Genomic DNA, 26,230 nt, shown 5'->3' on the forward strand with positions numbered 1-26,230 from the left:
GGCTTGCTTTGCTTGGAAAGAAAATGTTTCTCTGCTTGTTGAACTCTTCAGTTGTGAAGTAACTTTCAAGTGGAGCCAGAGAGAAATTTAACTGGACTCAGTCACTACTCTTGTTTATGCAATTAAATTGTTGGATACTAGTATGAAGAAATTTTTTTGTTACTCTCAAATCATATAAAATATGAATAAATCTGCTTAAGGAAAGCATGCAATTCTGTAGGTTATTGAAAAATATTTTTAAAACTTTTTCAGCTATAAAATGTTAATGACAATGTAGATCTATCTTGCTTGGCTTTTAGGATTATTATATTACAATATTACATAAATAATGTATAGCATTTATTATTGTATATATTGTAACATTAGGTTATGTATTTTTATAAAGAATAAGAAGGGAAATGTTCTCCTAAGAGCTGAAAATACATTATTTTCAATATTATAAAATACTATTAGCCACCAGGGTGTTCATTGTTCCATTTCTAGTACATGAGTGATTCATATCCATATTAGAGTAGGAAAAACCCTCAGAAATTATATAATTTTGTTGGCACTTTTAGCAAGACTTAATTTTGACATGGGCTGGCAGTGTATTGATCAGACTGTCTTGAACATCAAGACTCAAGTGATCCTTCCACTCCTACTTTATTCTTCTAATAGCTGCCACTGGGCTGAGTAGTTTTTCTAAAACTAATTATCCAGTAAGTGTAAGATGCAGAATTAGCCTATAATCTTTCTAATGTGTTCCCCTTTCTCTTTCAAGTCTTCACGTTTAGTTTTTTCAATGCAGTTTCTTAGTTCAAGTACCAGATAGCTTAATGTAGTTAGTATGCTAATAATCTAAGTGACCAAAGTGGAGTATGGGATAAAGAATATTGATTCCAATGTTAGCGATGACATTTAGGCTACAAAATGTGATTTCTAAGAAAATGGAGTATCTATAAGAAAAGTGGAGGCTTTATGTGAGTTTGGTTAAACTATTAAATATTCTTATTAAATCTGAAACGTATGTATATTGGTTAAAAGAGTACATATGAATTTTTCTGATTTTCCACTTTAATCTTTAGAAATCTACATTCAATTTAGTTTTAAGAATTCTATTAATTTTGTTTTCAGTAAGTCAAATCATTTTTAATAGCTTGTAGGAATCAATTCAGCTAACATTAGCTTGCTTTATTAGACACAAGAGATATAAATAAGATAAACTATTCTCAAAGAACCTATGGTCGATGGTAAATTATATGAATCTTTAGTGATTTGTAGATTTGGAGGAAGCTACATTTTTTAACTGTTTTTGGTGGCTATGTGGTAGTTAGAGAGAGAGAGAGAAGGGGGGAATTAGTATATGTCATAATTTTTGTAACATAAAAATAGAGAAACCTTTTAACATATACTGTAATGTATGAAGTATTAAAAGTTTGTAATTTGTTCAGTTATATGTCATTTGAAATATACTTGCTCTTACACAAACAACTGTAAGAACATAGGTTGTCTATTAAAGCTTCTAGTTTGTTAGGCATATTTTTCTAATAAATAAAATATATTTATATCAAACAGGACTAAACAAAATCATTGAACTTTTATTTTTGAATTGGCAATTGGAAAGATCTGAATTGTTTTTTATGTAATATTTTTGAGGGTTTACAATTCTTGGTATTTGAAAACTAATTGTAGAATTATTGAGTTTTTCTTCTTAAAGAATTTTAGTGTTACTATGAAAAACAATATTTTATTCCTTTCTTTAAAAGTAGATATAGTAAAGGCATTGTATACTAGTATTAGCTGGAGTAATATCAATAGTGCTTTATATTCCAAAGTTGAGAAAAGTTGAGTATGACAGGCAGATGTGTTATAGAAGAGGTAGAATTAGAACTTCATTTTATATTGTTGGAGATGGACGCTTAGTTTTAAAATGTACATGGCATAAAAGAGTTTTTCTGTTAAGATTTTATGTAGAGAAGTTGATTATAGATGGCTTGTTGTGTTGGGGGGCAGGCTGGACTGGCAATGATGAGTATGAAGCAACATTATGAAATCAGCATTAGTCTTTCATAGATACATGTTAGTCATCAGAGATTACAATCAGAAAAGCTAAATACCAGAGCAAAATACTGGGATGAGATTAAAAGTATTAGACACAAGGTGGTAGGAACTAATCTAGATACTGGATATTATATTGGCAAAGAAAACAAGATGGAAAAGTCCTAATAAAAAAGATAAACATATATCCATCCATCCATCCCTTTATAGTCTGGTATTTCATTTACTCAGGATATATTTCTTAGCTGTTGACCTTTTTATAAGCATGTATTCATAGTGCTATAGATGAATTTAGAAATAACAAGAAAGATGAAATGTCAAAGCTATTTGGATTATGTGAGCTAGAAACCAATACTATTACATGGTTGCAAAGTAGAATACAGTACTATTTTTAATAGAGATTCTTGTTGAATTTTAAATAATGGTATTTAAATTAAAATGTTTGGTAAGATACAATAGAAAGGGGAGTGAGGTTTATTAATGGGGATAGGAGTAAAAAGATGTAACTATAATGGTGTTTATTGCAAAGGAGATAATTGAGGGAAATAGTTGAAGCCATGAAAATGTATTCAGTCTCCAAGAGGAAAATATCTTAAAGGAGAAAGCAGGATTAAAATGAACTAGACAATAACTAACTATATTTGGAAGAATAATCAAGGATGAATACTTAAAATGCAGAAAAGTTAATGAGCTATTAAGTAAGTCAAGAGAAATACATTGTACACATTAGAAACCATGAAAAAGAAGAGCTTCATAGAGATGGTGTAGTAAGAGTTGTTTGCAAAAGAGCATGTAGAGAATGGGGTGAAAGAATGACGGACTTAAGTGTGAAGACATACTTGGTAATCTTTGAGAATGAAGTTTTAGTAGTATTATAGGAAAGAATTTAAACCACAAAAAATCTTGAAGGCAGCTTCCTAGAACATTGCTTCTTCGTTGTTGTTTATTAACACTACAGACCAACTTCCTCTCGTTGGGCTTGTATCTACCTCATAATCCTATATGTATATATAATTCTTTGTGACTCCAACCTTAAAAATAAACAAGTTTTCTTCAAAATCACAAAAAAAAGAAAGAAAATTAAAGCCCTGATTTACATATGCTATGCTTCATCTCAGTTTAAGAGGGGGAAAAAAATCCCTCTGACTCCATTTTTCCTCTACTTATTTTCCAAGATTTTCTTCTTCACAATGAAAGGGCATAGGCATTGTTTATACTTACTGTCTTTGTTTTCACACTTCAGCCATTTCCCACTAAATTACTCCTACTAAAGTTATTAATGATACTTAGTAATTTTTTCCAGTATGGATGTTTAGTCTTCATCCTACTCTCAGAAACTTTTATTATAATGTTGTTCAAACTCTTACTTTGGCTTCCACAGTATTAAAAATGATTATTTTCTTTCTATTGTTTGAAACCACTGAACTGTCTTAGGTATAATTAAGACTAGTGTGCCCATTGAACTGAAAGACAAAGAAAATGTATGCGTAAAGTAGAAGAAAAGATCAGTTGTAAAGCTACTCTTGTCTAAGGAAGAGATAATGTTTCCTTGAAGCAGAAAGGTAACAAGCAGTTTAGAAAGAATTTTAACAGATACGAGAAATGTAGGTAATAGCAACAGGGTACTTTCAATGGGTTAAAAATAGTAAGGTGAGAAAGCACAAATTATATACTCTTAACATAGGCACCTAAGATGAAATGCCAATTATGAAAGTATGGAAGGGAAGACATTCTGGCTATGTTGAGTTTCAGGAGTGCACATGGGTAAACATTGTCTGAGTAAAACATTGGGGAAGAGGTGGCATATATATCTTTTATCCCAAGAAAGCTACAGAAATATTTTATTGGTGAAATGGAATCACTACTTAAACTATGTGGGGGAAACTTCAGAATAAAAAGAATTTTTTTTTTTTTTTTTTTTTTTTTAGCTAGGATGAGTTGTCAAAGATGGTTGAAAGTCTTGGAACACCTGTCTGTGTTCTTGCACCTAGGTATAGTGGGGGATTTAGCAAACATGTTTATGGGCTCTAATAGCAAATAGTTAGAATTTGAGAACTGTTGTTCTGTTGCTGCAGTGAGCAGCCACTGTGTAATAATAAATCTTTATTTTTGAAGTGTTTTCTATTCATTTAAAGTGTGAAAACTATATATAGCTGTGAGTTGACATAAAAACAGAACAGGCTAGGTTTAACCTACAGGCTATAATTTGTTGACCCTTTTCCCTTAACAAAGCCTAGTGTTTGAACCATAAAACTCAATATTCGGTTGGTTTTGAGACTTAGTATTGTTTTGTGTTCAGGTTCACCTCCAGTTTCTTCCATTCTCCAAGTGCTAAGATTGCATGCGTGAGGCGCCATGCTTGCTTCACACTGAGTACATTCTCATTTAATGCTGAATAAGTTGATGTTGAGTTTACAGTGTACTTTGTGCATAGGTAGTGCAGAAAGCAAGAATTGAGGCTTTGTGTTTATACTTCTCTTTAACTTTACTGAAAGTTAGTATACATTTTCATACATAGATGTCTGTTTCAAAATTTCTGAAGATAACGTGTTACTTGGGTTGTAGTGAGGATACATAGAATTTTTGTGTGGATTTTAAAAATTTCATACTTTATTTTAAAATCACACCTGAAGGTTGTACAACAAATTTACACTTTTAAAATTGTTTGTTTTCATTTCTTCTTATAGTTGCCAGAGAATACATTGAGTCAATGGAACATAGACTCCTCAGTTATGTTTTTAGACTTTAGCATGAAAGACAATTCTGTAGACATATAAATATAGATGTATAATAAGTATGTGGCATGAAGGAAATTAACTGGCATACTTTTATTATAAAGGATGGACAAGGGTAGTTAAATTGATTGAAGAATGTTTCTTTTAGGGAGTATAATTTATGTTCAGACTTAAGTTCCAAGTAGTGTTGTATAGGAGAGAAGCACCCAGGTAGAGGGACGTGATTTCCCTGCATTCTTTGAGAGCAGTATACTTTCTAGGATCTGAAAGGTGGTTTTAGGTATAATTTGAAAAATTTGTACAAAGTAACATACAAACAATAGATTATGCAGAGATTAATGTATTTTGGCTGTTATAAAACTGACCATTTGTATTAAAAATAGCTCAGTATAATGGAGATTGCAGTGGACTGATTTAAAATATATATATATTTGTCTCCATTATGCTCCACTTTTATGGAAAACCTCTCAAGCAAAATTTCCAAGGCCTTAAGTATGAATTATTTGATAATAAGTCATTAGAAACAATTGCTGTACTCAAAGATGTGGAACATGAAACCTCACGTACATCAAAACAATAATCAAAGAAGGAACTTGTTGCTACATGAGCATGTCTGTTAAGTCTACAGTATAAAACCATGACAAATTGAAATATCACCACATGAAAGATCCCAAAACAGGAGAAAATGTTGGCAGTAGAAATTGTCAACAGAAGAAGATAGAACAAATGGGAGCAGGGAGAGTAATAGAAGTAACACAATTAGAGTTGGAGTTAAAGGCCTGCTTCGTAAAAGTAAAAGAAGAGAATAGGAAAGAATTCAAGGAGAAGAGAATGATAACAGTGTGAAGAGCCTTTTCTAAAAGCATGTTTGAATAAAAATTTAGAAACCTTTTGGAATAAATGTTAAGATTTCATAACCGGCTTGTGAGATCCGAATCAAAGTTGATTATATCTTCCCTTCAAAGTTTACTCTATGATGACTTACATGGCAAACTCAAAATTACATACTGTTACTAAATTTTAGTATATACAGTAATTACAAATATTTATTTTAATTTGTTTAAAAATAAAATGTATATACCTTGTAGTATGTTGTATTTATTTACTCAAAATCTTCTTTTAAGTGTTTCAGGCTGCATGTACCAAGTAGTTCCTACAATTGGCACGGATGGAAAAAATCTTCTGCAGTTGCTTCCAGTTCCTAAATCTTCTGGAAATCTTATCCCGGTAGTTCAACCTCCAGCCATAGCTCATGCTTTGAAAGGGAATACAGGAAAACCAGTTCAAGTTACTTTTCAAACTCAGATTTCCAGCTCTTCCACAAGTACATCAGCTCAGTTGCCTGTTTTTCAGCCAACCAATACTACAAACTGTTTTCTTACAGGAACAGTAGAGACATCAGGAAAAGGTAGAGTTAATTCTATGGGGACTGGAAGTTTTATGCCACCAGTTTCTAAAGTTGAGAGTCATGGTATGAAAATTGATGGACTCACCATGCAAACATTTGATATTCCTCCCTCAACACAAAATGATTCATCTTATTTTATAGTCAATACCCCAAGTCTCCCGGTGAAGGTGAATTCTTCAATTTTGCCTTCTGGGCATCATTTACAGAATCCAGCCCATGCTCAAGTGAAATTCTTACCTGCATCATCTTTGCATCCTTCAGTTCAACAAAACATGCTTGGAATTGCAACCACAAGTACCTCAGGAACAGTTGGGGCCTCCCAAATACCAACAGTTAATTGTATATCTCCTGTACATTCAGTGAAAAACAAAGTGACCAGAAACTATCAGAATATTTACCCCAAACCAGTGATATTAAATGCCTCACAAATTCTACCAAATGTTCCTACAGAGACACAGTTAAAAGGTGGTCAGCAGTCTCAAGGTGCTCCAGTGAAATGGAATTTTCAAAAGAATCTACAGCCTCATATTCCTTCTCTTGTTCCTGTTAAGTCTTCAAATAATGTGGTGTCAAAGATTTTTAAAACTTTGGTGGGTAGAAACAACTCGGGATGTAATACTATAGATACACCCCTGTTAAGTACCAGCAGTTCTAGTGGGACACAGTCTGTAAGTGTGCCTGTCGGAGATAATACTTTGATAATGTTTAAAAGGAAAGTCTATCTGTTGACTAAAAAGGGAACACATGGTCTGCCATCACCAAATGACCAAGAAAATTCTGTTTCTTCTGATACTCCACTAAGAAAAGATTCATCACAAATAGTAAGTTCAAGTCTAACCAAGGAACTGTCCAGAGAGGTTATACATAGTGTTTTGGTTAAAAGTAAATCTTTGCAGTTGAAAACAAAATCACTTTCAAATTCCCAGCTTGCTTCCATGGCCAATCTAAGAGCAGAGAAGAATGAAACAGTGGAGAGACCATCTTTTATTATCACAAACCCACATACTATGAACCAATCCACTAACTGCCTTAAACAGCCTAAGACTGGATTTACAAACCCAGTTTTTCCACATGGATTTAGGACAGGACACAGTGCCCCCAGAAAAGGAAATCTCATCCAGAGCATAGAGAAAATGTGTTCCTCTGTTGATGCAGCAACTGTTACTTCTCAACAGTGTGTTTTCAGAGACCAAGACTCACAGGTAATTTTCCCATGTCAGGGTGCTCTTTTTATATATGTGGAAAACATTTTGTTTCTCAAAATTGTTGATAACTGTCTCCCACTCTGTCACACATCCTTACTTAAAGTTTCCATCTGAATAAATATTTTAAAAAGTACAGCTGGTAGAGCCTAAGCAATGTCTTTTGTAATTTAGCTTGCCAAATCTGTAAGAAAATCAAACACAATAAAGTTCAGAAGAGTTGGACAGCAGTAACTCATCAAAGATTAGTAAGATTGTATGAATATGTATACATGTGTATACTGCATATACACTTAATAGTCTGTTTTGTATATGAAAAGATAAATATGTATATGAGAGACAGGGTTTAAAGACTGAAAACTTTATTGGAGCTTTAATTTTTTTGTGCTTTGTTGTTGATGGTGGTCGTAAGGGGGAAGATCCATTTTTTTAAAAGTATCACAAAAAGGGTTAAATAGAAGTCTTCAGAGCCTTTCAATCAAATATGATTTTTATTCATATCTTTGAGTGTTCAGGTTTTAAACTTGAGAGGGAGGAGCTTTTTGTTTTTTAAGATAGGTGAGTTTCTTTTCAGCTGTTCTGACTCCTAATGGCATAACATACCCATTAGCTACCATTCTCTTCTCAAAATCCATGTAGAGCTACTTTTTTCTTGCTTGCTTATGTGTCTACTATCCCTTTCAGTACACATCTTATTAAATTTAAAGACGAGGAGGTAGGTTCTGATAAAAGCAAGATGGATTGAAAACAGACTCTTCTAGACTAGTCTTTAGACTTTGTCCTGCAAATGTTTGTGTGTTTTGCTTTGGTTTTTGGTTTTTAGTGTGTCAGTATGTAACTCAGGCTGGCCTTGAATTCACCATCCTCCTGCCTCTGCCTACTGAACGCCTGGTTTACATGGTACCATAACCAGCCTACATTGTTTTAAAGTTGACATATCTAGTCTCACCTCATTTACTTGAGAATAGACCCTTTCTTTCTTTTCTGTACAGCAAACTAAAGAGTAATTGTGTGAACATTTTTAGTTTGTATTCATTTAAATTCTTTTTTTTAATGCATGGTAACAGTTGTAATACAAATCTTTTAAGGCATAAAGTTTTCTTTTGTAGATTAGATAATTGCTTAGTTGCTACTCTGACATAGTAACCCAAGAACTTAGCGATACTGTTTGTTTTCTTCTCTTGATTTCAGACCCAGTATGAGATGGCATCAATATTTAAAAAGGATACTCAAGAGAGAAGTAACAAGAAATACTCTGAAGAAAGCAACGCTAAGACATCATATCTGAAGAATGATGTTGAACTTAAAAAAATGTTTGGTCTCACTAAAGATTTAAGAGTGTGTCTTACTCGAATTCCTGACCATCTTGGTTCTGGAAAAGGTTTTGATTCCTTTAGCAGTTTGGTGATGAGTAGTTCTTACAAAGATGCAGAGTCTGTGCTAAAGGAAGAAGAAAGAAAACAGGTAATAGTTTTTTAAGTGCGTGTAATTTTTGTAGCTATGACAGATAACATGGTTATATTTATCTATTTTCTTTTTCAGATTGATAATTTTTGCCAAATTGCAAATAGATCATATTAAACAATGATGAGTCTTACAGACAAATAAAAATATATCCCTATGTTTTTGTTAATTTGAGTTGTTCTAAGTATTTTTAGCCACCTTGTTTTTTACTTTTGTAATATAGGAAAGTAATTAAAAATCATTTCAACTAATTATCCTATTTTAAATAATTACCTCAGGGAGATAAGTTATAGGGGAAAATATGAGCAGACTGATGTTCCTTGAAGTATTAACACTTACACATTTTAAACAGCATATTTAGTAGTCAGTGATGCACATTACTGAAATTATGATGAACATTATAATGTGGTATTCTGAACTTCAACCTTTTCAGATAAACTTTATTAAGGAAAAGTTTCTACGTGTGTCTGCTTTGCAAATGAAATGAAAAACTTAAATCAGTTCTATATCTAAGATACTTTCCAGGTAGTTTTCATTTCAGTGATAGATCAACATGACCTTTAGTAGTTGATTTTTTTTTTTCTTAAATAATAAATAAACTAGCTTGTTCCCAGGGACTATGATTGTAACTCTTCAGGTTGGTTCCACTTATTAGGATTCAATTTTGACTGTAGTTGTCCTCAGTAAGATTTGTGGAGTGAAATTTAATTGTTAATTGTCTGCCATCTTTGATAATATTTGGCATGTAGCAATAACTTTTTTTCTTTATTCAACATTGCAACAGAATTTTTCTAAGAAAAGGAAAGCAAAAGCCATTAAGAAGATGGATTACACAAAAAGGAGAAAAATCGAGTGTGTTAGTGACACGGTCATGAATGGAACTGATGTTGCTAGTTCCCAACTCCTTGGTAGTATTTTACCAGCATCAGATGTATCACAACATAACATCATCACAAGCCATAACACAACTGGAGAAGACAAGAGAACTGAGGCAGAAAACTGCTCCCCTGTGAAGCAGGAAAAAGGAACATTAAGTTCAAGCACATCTTTTGAACAAAGTAATTATTTTAGTAAAAACTATACTGAAAGTATTTTTCCAATGACACCACCAGAATTAGAAGAAACCATCAGAGATGAAAAAATAAGAAGACTTAAGCAGATTCTAAGAGAAAAAGAAGCAGCTCTTGAAGAAATGCGTAAGAAGATGCACCCAAAAAATTAAAATGTCTAGGATTTAAAGACATATTACTGCATTTGCTCTCTCTTTCCTGCCATGAATACAGTCAAGATCCCCAGTGGATGCCTGAAGCTGGAGTTGATACCAAATTCTGTATACATCCACTGTAAAGTCATGACTATTTTTTGACAACTAAACATGTACGGAGATGAATTCAATAGGCAAAGTACAGTGTGGATACAAAGAATAAAGAGAGTAACTGATAGCCTCAATATAACACTAGGGAGTTTTTGTCATACTAGTCAGAATGCCATATAATGTAAAAGTTATGAATATATTCTTTCTGGAGTTTCTCATTGATATTTAGACAACAGTTTATCATGGGTAACTGAAAACAGAAAAGGCAACTGAAGGTTATAAGACTGCTATGTTACTTGTAAAGGCATTCTGTAAGTCTTTGTATATAAAACTTAAGAGTACCGAAAAGGTTGAGTCATAAAACTTGTTAATAATTTACAGGAAGTATTTTGACTGACTTGTTTTGGAAGGAAAGTTTTGGTATTTTTTTGTGAAATTAAATTCCCCAAGTTTCGGTATTTTTACAAGGTCTTTGTTAATGTTATATCGTCAACTAGATTCCTCTGGTCTTATTCTTATATACTAAAATACTAAGTCAACTGTAAGCATAACTTTACCACTGAGTTTTTATGTGGACTGTCTTGTTATTCTTACCTATAAAAATGATACAATCTATTTGCTGTTGTTGATTTTTTTTATTTCATAAAGAAAATTTATTATAAAGACGTACTTATTCAAATATTTTTCAACATGAATGGCATGTGTTTTTTGCATCTCTACAATAGTAATGTCTTCCTTTTTAAATAATTTGAAATTTAGGTTACTTCATGATAGATTTTATTTTTGGCCTAGAAAATCATGTCTTTTAAAGATGTAATTTATGGAGAGATGACTCAGTAGTTAAGAGCACTTGCTGCTTTTCTAGAGGACCTAAGTTCACTTCCCAGCTTCCATGTCAGGTAGCTCAGAAACACATGTAGGTAGAGTTCCAGAGGACTCAACTCCTTCTGACTTCCATCCACTACAGACATATGGCATACACGCAGGTAGTCATACATACACATTTTTAAAAGCTATATTTTTAAATTATATGCTACTTTAACAGCAGCAGCTTTTTCGGTATATGTGCATGCATGTGTTACATAAATTATCTGAATGGTAGATCTGGACTGTAGTCATTTGTAAGACTGAATATAGTTTTTCTTTTAAAGTATTTTTTTTTTCTGGTTAATCTTTGATTTGGGATAGTTTGAGAGTGAATAGATGGAAAAAGAATTTTAAAGCAAGACTAACAAGTTAGAAATTTTAACAAGTTTCTGGAAGATTCAGAAACTCTTAAGGACAACAAGACAAAAACATAAGCAGAACTCTTAAATAGGGAATAAAATATGTCAATTATATTCTTATGCTTTTTGTGGTAATAGTTTTATTGAAGTCTAATTTATATGCCATAAAATTCACATTTTTAAGTTATACTCAGAAGGGTAAAAGCGTCAATTTCAGAAAGCTTACCACACTCCCCATGTAAATCCTGTAACCATTAGCTGTCACCCTATTCTTTATGCAACATCCTTCTCCAGTAGAAAGTGCTGTTTGTGAGCATTTCCTGTACATGGAATCATACAAAAATCATATTTTGTAATTGTTTTTCACTTAACAAAATCTATGCAAGGTTTTCAGTATTATAGCATGTGTTAGTACTTTTCTTATTGTTCAACAATATTCCATTGTATAGAATTTTAGTATCAAAGATTTGTTCTCAAATACACCAAGAATATCAAAATTTATGTCTAAATCTTATATATAAAGTATATACATACTTCACAACCTCTTCTATGTTGTAAATATTTCTACATAAATTACTTAACAATGTAGGTTGTATTGTTTTATTTAGGAAATAATAATGTTAAGTGCATACATTTCCAACATTTTTAACATGGTTGATTGTAGAACTTACAGATTAAAATGGACCAGTTTTTGTTTATCCATTCATCTGATATGCACATTTGGATTGTTTCCACTATGGGATACTAAAAATGTTAGTGTGAATGTATTCAAGTTTATCAGTGAACATGTTTAAATTTTCTTGAGTATACAGAGACACCACAGTACCTTTCAGCAATTTGAGGCCTTCCAGTTCATTCTAGTCAGGTTTTGTTTTCCCTACTCATCTAAACAGGTCAAGGCCACCAGTAATATTTTTCTCCATTCTGAAGTCAATTGTCAGTCTTTAAAACGAGCAAAATTTAATATGATGACTCATCATTTCCCTTTAATGCTTTAACACATTTTCTTAAATAAGCAATGCATATTGATGGTATAAAATACAAATAGCAAAAATACTAATTCACTTCCGTTGAGAATTCACTACTAACCTTACCATGTTTTGCTCTTTTACTGCCCCAATATATATGCATGTTTTTACCAGAATAAGGGTCCTTGTGTGGGCTATTTAAGTCATGCTTTTAATATCAAGCTTTGTGTTTATTTTTGGAGACAGGATTTTATTGTGTAATTCGGTTCTCAAATTTGAGATATTTCTTTCTCTGGCTCCCAAATGCTATCATTATAGCATCTACCATCATGCCTGACAATTTTCAGATTTTCAGTAGATTCTAATGGAACATGCTAAACTCACTGTTTCGACCCTTTCACACCAGATAACAGACCAAAGTATGAGTGCTGTTAAAGTAGGGCTTGGTGCACCAATAAACTTTATAGGTGTTAGTAGCATGAACATATATGGGAGATTACTTAGAGGAATAGAAATTATTCCAAACAGTATCACCAACCCCATCCCATCAAGGATGACATCATTGCACTACACAACCTGCAGGTTAGAGAATATCTTTTTCCAGGTAGCTCAGGTAGGGGAATTTAAAAAGTATGTTTGTTCATCAACAGTGATACAGTTTATAATTCCGAGATCCAGGAAAAAGAAACCAAATTTCTCAGTGTTTTCAAATTTCTGGCTTTAAGTTTTTGAGATTTGGGGACAATAAGTCAGTATTCCCAGATTAATGAATTTTATCAAAGTTACAATATTTTAAATGTATTTCTAGCAACAACCTTATACTATATGGTTGAATAGCTAAAACTCTTATTTTAAAAATGCACTACTTTTCATTAACTATTTTACAAGAATGCTTAATGAGAAGCACAACTTTAAATTTAGGCTGTTACTTTACAGTAACAGCCCCCCTCATGGAATTATGTGTGGACACTACCCTTGAGAATGAGATATATCTTGAAAGATTATGCAGAGGGTGTACAAAAATTAGACTGTTTATGAACTCATTAGAAAGCATTCTCACAGCCGGGCGTGGTGGTGCACGCCTTTAATCCTAGCCTTTAATCTCAGGAGGCAGAGGCAGGCGGATCGCTGTGAGTTCGAGGCCAGCCTGGACTACAAAGTGAGTCCAGGACAGTCAAGGCTACACAGAGAAACCCTGTCTCGGAAAACCAAAAAAAAAAAAAAAAGCATTCTTTTCTGTTATACTATTGTAACCATGTGTATATTAGTTTACATATATACATACATATGGATATGTGTGTACACACACACATTATGTATTATATATACATTATATATTGCTATGGTCCATGTATGAGTTTTGGTTAATATTATACATTCAAAGTCTGTCCATTTTTCTTCAAATTTTGTCATTCCATTGTTTTTTAAAGCTGAATAATGCAAAATTCATATATGCACCAGGATTTTTCTTACATGCTCATTTGTTGTTGGAAACTAGATTGGTTCTTTCTTTGATTTAATTAATGGAACTATGATAAATAAGGGTCTGGGGAGATTGCTCAACATTTAATAGCACTGGCTACTCTTCTAGAGAGAGGATTAAAGTTTAATTCCCAGTACTCACATGGCAGCTCAAAGTCATCTGTAACTTCAGTCCCAGGTTGATCTAACACCATCTTCTGGCCTTCTGGGGCATCAGCCCTGCATGTGATGCACAGACATATATGCAGAGAATATGCCCGTACAAATAAAAAATAATTTAATATTTTAAATTATAATCCTCGCACTCAGATTTCACCATCTAGCACCCCAATTCTTGGAGGCCCTAAGCAGATACCTGAGGAAGACAGGTGAGAGCTCTACGCGCAAAGCCACTGTTGTAACAGGCTGCTGGGAAAACACAGCAGTGATGAGCTATGCTTGGCCACCTGTACCTTCCATCTACTGGACCTCACACCTACATGCAATCTTGGAATCAAGTGCACTCCAGGGAGCACCAGCCAATTTTAGATGGCTAAAGACCAGCACAAGAACACAAACAAGCATGGACAATAGGGCAACACCAGAACCCATGTATTATACTATAGCAAGCCCAGGATATCTTAACATAGCTGAGGAACAAGAAGAAGCAAAACAGAAAAAAAGACCTCATTTTGGTCTGGTGAAGATGCCAGAGGCATTTAAAGAAGAAATGGATAAATCCCTTAAAGAAATACAGTGAAACACAAACAGATGAAGGAAATAAAACTGTCTAAATCCTGAAAATGAAAGTCGAAACAATCAATCACAATCTGAAGGAATTCTAGAGATGGAAAGCCTATGGAAGAGAAAAGGAATAACAGACACAAGCATCACTAACAAAATCCAAGCAATAGAGAATCTCAGGCATAGAAGATACAAGAAATTGATACATCATTCAAAGATGTTAAAGCTGAAAATTTTCCTGAAAGAAACCATCCAGGAAATATAGGATACTAGGAAGTGATCTAACCTATGAATCAGGAATAGAGCTAGTTGAGTCCCAGCTCCAAGGCCCAGGAAATATTTTAAACAAAATCATAGAAGAAAAGTTCCTCCACCAAAAGAGGTGCCTCTAAACATACAAGAAGCATACAGAGCACCAATTAGACTGGACCAGAAAAGAAAATCTCCCACCACATAACAAAATACTAAGTCTACAGAACAATGAATATTTAAAACTGCAAGGGAAAAAGGCAAACATATCAGAATTTTACCTGACTTCTAATCAGAGACTCTAAAATACAGAAAGGTCTGGGCAGATGTCTTAAAAACCACATATGTCAGCCCAAGCTATGATACCCAGCAAAACTCTCAATCACCGTAGATGGAAAAAGCAAGATATTCCAAGAAAAAAAATGAAATTTAAAAACTTACCCACAAATCCAGCTCTACATAAAATACTAGAAGGAAAACTATCCCAACAAGGGTAACTGCATACAGGAAAACACAGCAAATAAATAACTCCACATAAACAAAAATAGAATGGAAACACACAAAAATACACCAGCAACATCAGAATTACAGGAATTAACAACCTTTGGTCATTAATATCTCTCAACATTAATGATCTGATTTCACAAAAGACAGGCTAACAGAATGGTTACGAAAATAGGATCCATCATTCTGCTGCATACAAGAAACACTTCAGCAGCAAAGATAAACATCGCTTCAGAGTAAATGACTGGGGGGGAAAAGCTTTTCCAAGCTCCCAGACATAAGAAGCAAGCTGTAGTAGCTATTCTAGTATGTAATAAAGTGGACTTTGAACCAAAAGTTTCAAAAGAGATGGGGAAGGACATTTCATACTCAGCAAGAAAAAAATACACCAAAATGACATCTCAATTCTGAACATATATGCACCAAATGTAATGGCAACCACATTTATAAAAGAAACATTACTGAAGCTTAAATCAGACATTGAACCCCACACCTTATTAGACGACTTCAACACCCCTCTCTCACCAATACACAAATCAGAGACAGAAATTAAACAGTGAAATAATGAAACTAACCTACATTATGAGTCAATTGGACCTAACATACCTACACAACATTCCACCCAAACATATGTATGTATGTATTCTCAGCATCTCACGAAAACTTCTCCCAAGTTAACCACATACTGAAACTTATGGAACACAATAAAGGCAGTGCTAGAGGGAAGTTCATAGCACTAAGTGCCTTCTTAAAAGTGGAGAGTGTTCATGCCAGCAATTTAAAAGCACACCTGAAAGCTCTAGAACAAAAAGAAGCAAATGCACTCAAGAGTAGATGACAGGAAATAAACTCAGGGCTGGAATCAATGAAGTAGAAACAAAGAAGACAATGCAAATAATCAACAAAACAACTGGCTCTCTGAGGAAACAGGATATGTGAACCCTTATCACAACTAAAAGGCAGAGTGAGAGTGTTCAAATTAACAAAATCACAAATGAAAAGGGGGGGGGGACATAGCAACAGACACTGAGGAAATCCAAAGAATTATTAGATCTTCAAAAACCTGTGCAGCACAAAAATAAATGAAATTAATAATTTTCTTCATATATACTTGCCAACATTAAATAAAGATCAGGTAAACAATTTAAATAAACCTATAATACGTAAGGAAATAAAAATAGTCATTAAAACCCTAAAAATAAAAACCCTCAAGGCTAGATGCTTTTGGTGCAGAATGCTACCAGACTCTCAAAAAGGAGCTAATACCAATATTCCCAAAACTATTCCACAAAAGCTGAAACTGAAGGAACATTGCCAAATTCATTCTATGAGGACATACCCTGATACCTAAACCACACAAAGATCCAACAAAAGAGAATGTAAGACCAATCTCTGTTACGAACACTGATGCAAAAATACACAAAGTGCTTGCAAACTGATTCCAGAAACAAAAAACATCTTCTCCCATGATCAAGTAGGCTTCATCCCAGGGATGCAGGGATGATTCAGCATATAAATATCCACCAACTGAATCTATCATCTAAACAAACAAAAAAAAAAACTCAAGGGATCAACACCCCTTCATGTTTAAAGTCTTGGAGAAAGGGATACAAGGCCCATACCTAAATACAATAAGGGCAGTATCCATCAAGCCAATAGCCAACATCAAGTTAAATGGAGAGAAACTTAAAGCAATCCAACTAAAATGAGGATTCAAGAAAAGGCTGCCTACTCTCTCCATGTCTATTCAGTACTTGAAATTCTAGCTAGAGCAATAAAGGAGATCAGGGGGATACAAATTGGAAAGGAAGAAGTAAAAGTATGCGTATTTGCAGATGATATGATAGTATGTAAGTGACCCTCAAAATTCTACCAGAGAAATCCAACATTCGACAAACACCTTCATCAAAGTGTCTGGATACAAATTTTAAAAAAAATCAGTAGCTTTCCTTTATTCAAGTGACAATCAGAAAGAAATTAGGGGGGAAACACCCTTAACAATACCCACAAATAATGTAAAATATCTTGGTGTAACTAACCAATCAAGTGAAAGACCTTCAAGTCTTTGACGAAATAGAAGATTTTAGAAGATGGAAAGATTTCCCATGCTTGTGCATCTGTAGGATTAACATAAAAATGGACATTTTTACCAAAAGCCATCTACAGATTCAATGCAATTCCCCTCAGAATTCCAGCACAATTCGGGCAGACCTTGGAAAGGCAACTATCAACTTCATATGGAAAATTAAGAGACTGAGGTTAGCAAAAAGAATTCTGTACAATAAAAGACCCAGAAAGACACACATGGTAGGTAGTCATTTATAAGTGGATAGTAGCCATATAGTATAGGACAACCATATTGCAGACCAAAAGCAACTAAGTAACAAGGAAAGCCCAAAGGAGGCTGCTTGAATCTCACCCAGAAGGAGAAACAAAATAAACAGCACAAGTGGACAAAGGGAAGGAAATGTGTAGGGGGAGTATGTTGGGAAGGAAACAAGGGTAGAGATCAAATATGAGGAAAGCAGAAGAGTTGGGGTTAGGGTGGGAAAGAGAAGGGAAACTGAAGTGTAGATCATCTCTGAGACAAGCTGAAGACCTGCAACAGGGTAATATATGAATATGGGGATGACTGTAGCTGAGACTTATCAGGGAAGGACATGGAGGCTGGAATTGCAACCATCTAGCCAGGTGGGACCAGTAGTGGAAGGAGAGGAGCAACAACCCACCCACAAAACCTTTGGCCCAAAATTTACCCTGCCTGCAAGAAGTGTAGTGGTAAAGAGGGAGCAGAGATTGAGAGAATCTCCCATCAATGCATGGTCCATCCTGAAAACCACCCTAGGGTATAGAGCCAACCCCTTGACACTATTAAAGATACTCTGCTATGCTTGCAGACAGGAGCCTAGCACAACTCTCCCTGTGAGAGGCTTCAGCAGCAGCAGATAGAAACACATGCCAAGCATGAGGCACTTGGAAGTGTTAGGGAAAATATAGGACCCGGAAAGGATGAGAATTCCACAAGAAGACCAACAGCAACAACTAACCTAGCCCCACAGGGGCTTACAGAGACTGAAGCACCAACTAAAGAGCATGCGTGGTCTGATCATGCATGATATAACCTACACATATGTAACCAATGGGAAGCTTGTTCTTCATGTGGGTCCCTTGAGAAGTGGAGAGGGTGCTGTTTCTGACATACCTTGTTGCCTGCTTTTAGATCACGTCACCCTAGCAGGGCTGCCTGGTCTTAATGGAAGAGGATGTGCTCAATCCTGATATTACTTGATGTGCTGGGGATGCCCCCCCCCTTTTCTGAGAAGGGGATGGGGTATCGGGAAAGAAATTGGCAGGGTGGGACCAGGAGGAGAGGAGAGAGAGGTCTGCATTCTGAATGTCAAGTGAATAAATAAACTTGTAAAAGAAAAATCCTCATGCTGAAGCTGGTTTCATTGTCAAAACTACCTTCAACTATTTATCCTGTATGTCCTGTTTGTTCAGCAAGCAGCTCAGCAGATCACCTCCCCTCAGGAAGATTTGCCTTTCTATTGAAAAGGGAGTAGGAACAGTGTACATTCCTTTCTTGTTCCTGGTTTTACTGTGATTGCTTTGAGATTTCTTTTTCCCTTTAGGATAATGTTAAACATGGGTTTGTCATCTGTTGCATTTATTATGCTGTTATACTCCAAGTCCTACCTTCAGAAGAACTTTTATCATGAACCACATTGGATATTGTCAAAGGCTTTTTCTGCATCTAATGAGATAATTGTGAATTTTTTCTTTGAATCCATTGATATATATTCTTTCATTTATTAGACTACATGTACTGAACCATTTTTATCCCTGCATCTTTGGGATAGTGTCAACTTGATCATGGTAGGAGATCTTCTCAGTGTGTACCTGTGCTTGGTGTGCAAGTGTTTTATTCAAAAATTATCCATCTATGTTCATTCAGGAGAATTCATCCAGAATTTTGTCTGTTGTTCTATCTTTGCCTGGTTTGCATATTAGCACAGTGTTGTTTCTTTTCTGTTGGTTTTGTTTTTGTTCTTTGTTTTGTTTTGTAAAATCTTAATTAGTGATGATTGTATATTCTTTGTCCTAGGCCGTTCACCACCCACCCCCACTCCCCCCACACAAGATCCCCTCCCCACCACCTCTCCCACCCAGTTCCTTTTTTATCTGCCTTTGATGACTTCTATATTTCCCCTCTGAGTCAGATTCAAGCAACCCCCACTTGAGGCCTTCTTGTTACTTAGTTTCTTTCTATGGGTATGTGGATTGTAGTATGGTTACCCTCACTATATGGCTAATATCCATTTATAAGTAAGTACGTACCATATGTGTCTTTCTGGGTCTAGGTTACCTCATTTGAGATGATGTTTTCTTGTTCTGTCCATTTGCTGGCAAATTTCATGATTTCATGAGTAGTATTCCATTGTGGAAATGTGGAAATGAACCATATTTTTTCAATCCATTCTTCAGTTGAGGAACATCTAGGTTGTTTCCAGGTTCTGTCTATTACACATAAAGCTGCCATAAACATAGTTGAGCAACCATTCATGTGGAATAGTGGAACATCTTTTGGGTATATGCCCAGAGTGGTATAGCTGGGTCTTGAGGAAAAACTATTGCCAGTTTTCTGAAAAACCACCAGATTGATTTCCAAAGTGGCTGTACAAGTTTGCACTCCCACCAGCAAACATCCTCACCAACATGTGCTGTCACTTGAGTTCTTGATTTTAACCATTTTTATGGGTGTAAAATGGAATCTCAAAGTCACTTTGATTTGCATTTCCCTCATGACTAAGGATATTAAGTTTTAAGTGCTTCTCAGCCATTTGAGATTCCTCTGTTGATAATTCTCTTTTAAACTCTGTACCCATTTTTAATTGGATTATTTGGTGTTGTGTTTAATTTCTTGAGTTCTTTATATACTTTGGATATTAGCCCTCTGTCAGATACAGGGTTAGTGGTCTTTTTTTCCAATCTGTAGGGTTCTGTTTTGTTCTATTGACAGTGTCCTTTGCCTTACAGAAAATTTTTTTTCAGTTTCATGAAGTCCCATTTATTAATTGTTGATCTCAGAGCCTGAACTGTTGGTGTTCTGTTTACAAAGTTGTCAGTCCTATACCAATGAGTTCAAGGCTGTTCTCCAATTTTACCTTTTAGATTTAGAGCATCCAGTTTTATTTTAAGGTCTGTGATCCACTTGGACTTAAGTTTTGTGAAGGATGATGAATATCGGTGTATTTCCCTTCTTCTACATAGAGACATCCAGTTAGGCCCGCACCAATTGTTGAAGATGCTTTCTTTTTAGAGATTGAAGGAATGGCCAACCAGTGACTGGTCCAACCTGAGACCCACCCCATAGGAGAGAGCCAACTCCTAATGATGCTCTATTAATGCTATGATACTATTAATGATATTCTGCTATGCTTCCAGACAGGAACCTAGCATAACTGTACTCTGAGAGTCTACACCCAGCAACAGATCAAAACATACTGAGACCCAAGGCCAAAATTTAGGCAGAGATCAGGGAGTCTTGTGGGAGAGTTGGGGGAATGATAAGGGACCCAGATGGCATAAGAATTCCACCTAGGTCCATGGGTGCTCACAGAGACTGAACTACCAACCAAATAGATGCATGGACTGGACCTAGGTCCCCTACACATTTGTAGCTAATGGGCAGCTTGGTCTTTATGAGTGATTCCTAGCAATCAAAGTGGGGGCTGTCCCTGACATAGATCTGTTGCCTGCTTTTGAATCACTTTCCCCTAGCTGGGCTGCCTTGTCTGTCCTCAGTGGAAGAGGATGTGCTTGGTCCTGGAGCAGGATGGTACAGGGTTTGGGGGGTAGGGGGTGTGGAAGAGGGTTGGAGGATAGGACCAGGAGGAGATGAGGGAAGCGGCTGCAATTGAGACATAAAGTGAATAAATTAATTAATTATGATTAAAAAGTCTGTTAAAAATCTGCTGTGTATTCATGTGGGCCTGGGCTTTTAAGTTGGAGGCCTTTTTATTAGTGTTTCATTCTCCTTATGTTTTATATCTTGTTTATATGTTGTTTATCTCTTCTTGGTTTAACATTGGTAATTTGACTGAATCAAGAAATCCATTTATTTAGCTTGGATTTTTCAATTTAATGGAGAATGGGTCCTTTAAGTATTCCCTAATAAGATTAGGAATTTGTTCATGTCTGTTCTATTTTTTCCTTGTTCATTCCTGATTTTGTTCATTTAGACCATATTTTTCTTTCATTGTGATTAGTTAGTCCAAGGGTCTAATCTTGTTCATCTTTTCCATGAAACAGCTTTTAGATGTGTTGAACACTTGTATTGTTTTCTTTGTTCCTATTTCATTGATTTCTGCTCAGATTCTTATTATTTATTTCTGCCCATTGGATTTGGTTTTGGTTTGTTCTTGTTCTTGGAAAATCTTGAGTTTTATCATTAGGTCATTTCTTTGTGCTCTTTCTCATCTTTTCTTTCTTTTGTTTTGTTTTGTTTTTGTTTTGTGGGTTTTTTGTTTTGTTTTATGAGACAGGGTTTCTCTGTTTAACTTCGGCTGTCCTGGACTCTCTTTGTAGAGCAGGCTGGCCTTGAGCTCACAGAGATTTACCTGCCTCTGCCTCCCTGAGTGTTGGGTTTATAGGAATGCACAACTGCACCCAGCTTCTGGTTTTCTTTTGTTCTTTTCGTTTTTTAACATAGACACTAAGGGCTATAAGATGTCCCTAATTCTTTCATTATGTTCTAGGTATATTGTATTGGGTTTGTTTCTATTTAATTGCATTAATTTTTCATTTCTTTATTTCTTTGATCCACTCATCATTCAGTAATGGGTTGTTTAATATCCATGATTTGTGTGCTTACTAGAGATGTGTTTGCCACTGATTTTAAGTTTGATTTTTTAATTTTATTTTTTTATTTTTTGAAATTTTTTACTGAAAATAAATTATTCTTTCATATAGTATATACCAACCACAGTTTCCTCTCCCTCCACCCTTCCTAGCCTCCCTCTCCCACCTCATCTTTTCTCTTCCTACTTCCTCTTGATGAAAGAACAAGTCTCTAAAGAGACAACATCCAGATAGGACAAAACAAGCTACAATATGACAAAGCAAAAGCCATCAAATAAACCAATGCTACACAAGGCAACTCAATAGGACAAAAATAAGTCTCAAGAGAAAGCAAAAGAGTCAGAGATACACCTGCTCCCACTGTTAGGAGTCTCAAAAGAACACCAAGCTAAAGCCATAAAGAGGGCTTGGTGCAGTCCAATGTGGGCCCTGTGCTTGCTGTTTCAGTCTATGTAAGCCCTTCATCATTCAGTGGGCCATGTTCTGATGTCGCCTCTGACTCCTAAATTCTTTTCTTCCCCTCTTTTGATGGGTTCCCTGATCTATGAGAAGAGAGACCCAATGGAAATCACCAACTGAGACTGACTCTCTCCACGTACTTTCTAGCTGTGGGTCTCTGCACCCAATCCCATATGCTGTCAGAGGAGGTCTCTCTGATGATGGTTGGACAAAGTGCCAATCTATGAGTGTCGTATAATAACATTTGAATTTTTGTTTGTTTAGTTCATTTTGCTTTGTTTTGCCATTCCTGTTTGGGTCTACCCTAAGTCTCTGGACTATCAAGTCCCTAGTTCCTGGCCATTCAGGCAGTGGAGAGCATGACTCCCTCACATAGGGTGGCCCTCAAATTAAACCAAACATTGTTTTGGCCACTCCCCACATGTTCTGCACCACCATTACCCCAGCACATCTTCTAGGCAGGACAGATTGTAGGTGGACCATTTTGTGGCTGGGTTGGTGTCCAAGTGCTGCTCCCCAAGATCAGCTCCAGGAATGGCAAAGAGGAGAGAAGAGAGGTGGATCACACAGTAGGGAGGATTGAGCAGACTGTGAACAGATGGTTTATGGAAACCAACCTTTGATTGAACAACCAGCTAGAGGAACCAGTTGTTGAGGAAAGGTTGAAAAATACTCAGAGAGGAGACTCAGACATATGTGGTACAAGCTGAAGGTCTTAACACCCAGGAGAACTTTTCTTCTGGCTTTCTGTCTGTCTCTCTGTTTTGCTGTCTGTCTGACTTTTTGCTCCATGCTCTCTTACTTGCTTGCTGCCTTACTAGCTAGGTAGCTTGCTTGCTTGCTGTTACCCATCTTTCTATTTCTCTTTGTCCTTGCTGTTGTCCATCTTTCCATCTCTCTTGCTGTTCCCCATCTCAGTCTAGCTTACTCTCTCATGTCTGTTACTTCTTTTCCTTCTTTCCTTAGGCCAACCCCAGCATTTTGTCGAAATCAAGTTTAATTTTTTTATTACAGATTACATCATGATTATTTTTTCATCTTTACAATTACTAGGGCAATCAAAAATCAACAAAGTAACAAGGAAATACAAAAAGTTCTGTAACCTACAACAAAATATACAAACAAAAATCAATCAACTTTCAAGCAAGGGTCAGCATGATCTGATCATGAGTTTTTAAATACTACATGGGACAGTTTGATCATAAATTTCCCTGGGCTAAAGCCAATGTGTTTACAAGATGGCCATAGCAACATAGCTTTAGCTAGGTATTCTCTAAAGAAAAAGCTTGACCTACTTCCAGTCCCAAACCAACTGGTATGCTATCCAATCCTAGGCTAACTGCCAAGATATCCTCTATTTTAAAATATCTATAATGATGTTCTAAGCCCCCCTTCTATTGCTCTCAAATAAGATTATAAGGAAATGTTTCTACAGGTAACAGAACCTAGCCAGGGACTATTATGTCAAGGTCTTAACTTTCTTACATGCAGTTTCTGCCTGGGTGCTCACAGTCAGAGCAAAAAGCTCTATCATTGTCTCAAGCCTTTGGCCAGATGCCCTCTTTCAACATTCTCTGTGGGAAAAAAAAATTCCCTGTATGATTTTCCTTAGGGATAAGAAATAAAGGGAAAAAAAACAGTTTCAGGAGAAATAGCAGATTTCTAAACATTACACCTGTAGCATAGATAATATTCAGGGGCAGTGGTGATCAGCTGGAGATCTTTGGAACTTTGTCAAGCAAAGCCTTAACAGCTGCTCTGGATGTCTAGAGATCATGCTGGACTGTTGGAGGTCTCTGGAACTTTGTCAAGCAAAGCTTCTGTGGATTATCCTCATGTCTATGACATTCAGGCTCTTTCTGTAACCTGCAGAGTACCTTCTTACACTAAAGAGACTAGAATGTAAGGGTAAAGGACCCAAGCCCACATCTGCTCGACCTCCCTATGTTCAATAGGCTAATCACAAGTTGTCCTTGGTGATGGGATCCTGCTGTCAATTTGCAGAAGGCAACTTTCTGTCCTAGAATTAGCCTGGGTCTTTTAGTGAGCTCCTCAGGGCCTCCGTGGCCAACAACTCAACCAACCCAGTCATACTGCTGAAAGTCTTGCATGGCTATTAAAAATGGTAAGTTCAGACTCTGTATCCTTCATTACTAGGACTCCTCACAGGGACAACCTCGGATATTTCAGAAAGTTTCCACTGCACTAAGTTTCTGTAGGTGCCCGCCAAAAGCCCTCCACTTCCACCTCTTTTTTTCCTATGCTCTCTTCTTCCATCCCTTCCCATCACAGTCACATAGTCTCTCCTACTTCCATTCCCAACGCTTCTCAGTCTGTGATTTTAATTTGATTATCATTTACTTTGTGGGGAGCCAAGACCATAGCCTTCAAGCATCTCGGACCTTGGCATAATACATTGAGTGGACCTGGGGCAGGCTGCCTTGTGACTTCTTTCTCCTTGCCTGAGGGTACATTCCAGAAGGCTGCCTTGCCTTACTATCCAGCTGTTCTCGGTATTCCCGGAATTACAGCGGCCTTCAGAGGACGAGCGAGCGAAACAAAGTCTATAGATAACATCTTGCGGTTCCGTTGCCTAACAATTCCACCCAGCCTCAGAACCACAGGGGCCCTCACCCTGCCAAATTTCCTGACTTCCTGATATCTTGCGAAAACCGCCCACCCAGATCACCCCACTCAGCCTCCTGCTTCAATGCTATATAATTGCCTGTGAAAAAAAATTTTTCAGCTTTATTAGACTCCTTGACTTGCTGTCCGTTCTTCACGTCTCTTGTCCCCCATTCTCTTCCTAGGGGTCCGAGGGTCCCAGTTGATTGTCCGGCAGGTCCGGACATTACTTAACAACTAATATACACTTATTTATTTTTCCGAGTCCAGGTTATCTCTCTTGGGATTCTTTTTTCTAGCTGCATCCATTTGCCTGCAAATTTCATGATGTCATTTTTAACTGTTTATTAATAGTCTATTGTGTAGGTGTACCATCTTTTTAAAAAAAATCCATTCTACAGTTTAGGAACAATTAAGATGTTTCCAGTTTCAGGCTATTATGAATAAAGCTGCAATGAATATAACTGAGCAGTGCCCTTCTGGTAATATGAAGCATCCTTTAGGTATATACCAAAGAGTGGTATAGTTAAATCTTGAGGTATATTAGTTCACAATTTTCTGAAGACCCACCATGTTCATTTTCTTAGTGGCTGTGTTGAAAGACCCCCGATGGGAGACCCTCACTCAAGCCTCAGGATGGCGCGCACCCAAAGACACACAAACGACCGTCTTGCTGTAAACACATGAGGCAGTTTATTGGCAGAGCTCCAGGTCGACACGTATCTCACGCAGGAGACAGAGGGGTCGACCCAGAAGCCCAGGGGTTAGGGGTTTATATGGGCAAGGGTCTGGGGAGTGGGAAGTTTTGGCGAGGCCACACACAATTGGTTGTTTCAAACATTTGAACATCAGCAAATTGCGTAGGCAGATCTGGGGTAAGCTCAGACTTAATCACATGGGTACAGTCCTTGGTTCCTGTTTTTTTTGGAACCCGAGGGTAGATGTTTATCTGAGCTAACGACATATCTGGTT

General features: G+C 36.1%; 1 protein-coding gene across 9 annotated transcripts in view; it reads left to right on the top strand.

Annotated features, from left to right (window-relative positions):
* LRIF1 (ligand dependent nuclear receptor interacting factor 1) overlaps positions 1 to 10,776 on the top strand; it is a 54,078-nt gene extending 43,302 nt beyond the window's left edge. For 4 of the 9 annotated variants that reach the window (XM_084755617.1, XM_084755613.1, XM_084755614.1 and 1 more), the window contains exons 2-4: positions 5,897 to 7,382; positions 8,574 to 8,846; positions 9,631 to 10,776. In XM_084755617.1, the coding sequence (XP_084611743.1) occupies positions 5,910 to 7,382; positions 8,574 to 8,846; positions 9,631 to 10,068 (2,184 nt within the window). In that variant the 5' untranslated portion in view covers positions 5,897 to 5,909 and the 3' untranslated portion in view covers positions 10,069 to 10,776. Of the gene's footprint in view, positions 1 to 5,896; positions 7,383 to 8,573; positions 8,847 to 9,630 lie in introns of those variants that run through there. The other 5 variants (XM_084755618.1, XM_084755620.1, XM_084755619.1 and 2 more) reach the window with 3 other exon arrangements.
* The last annotated feature ends 15,454 nt before the right edge of the window (positions 10,777 to 26,230 follow it).

This window comes from Acomys minous, assembly GCF_964271855.1.
Source record: "Acomys minous genome assembly, chromosome: 14".
Lineage (NCBI taxonomy): Eukaryota > Metazoa > Chordata > Mammalia > Rodentia > Muridae > Acomys > Acomys minous.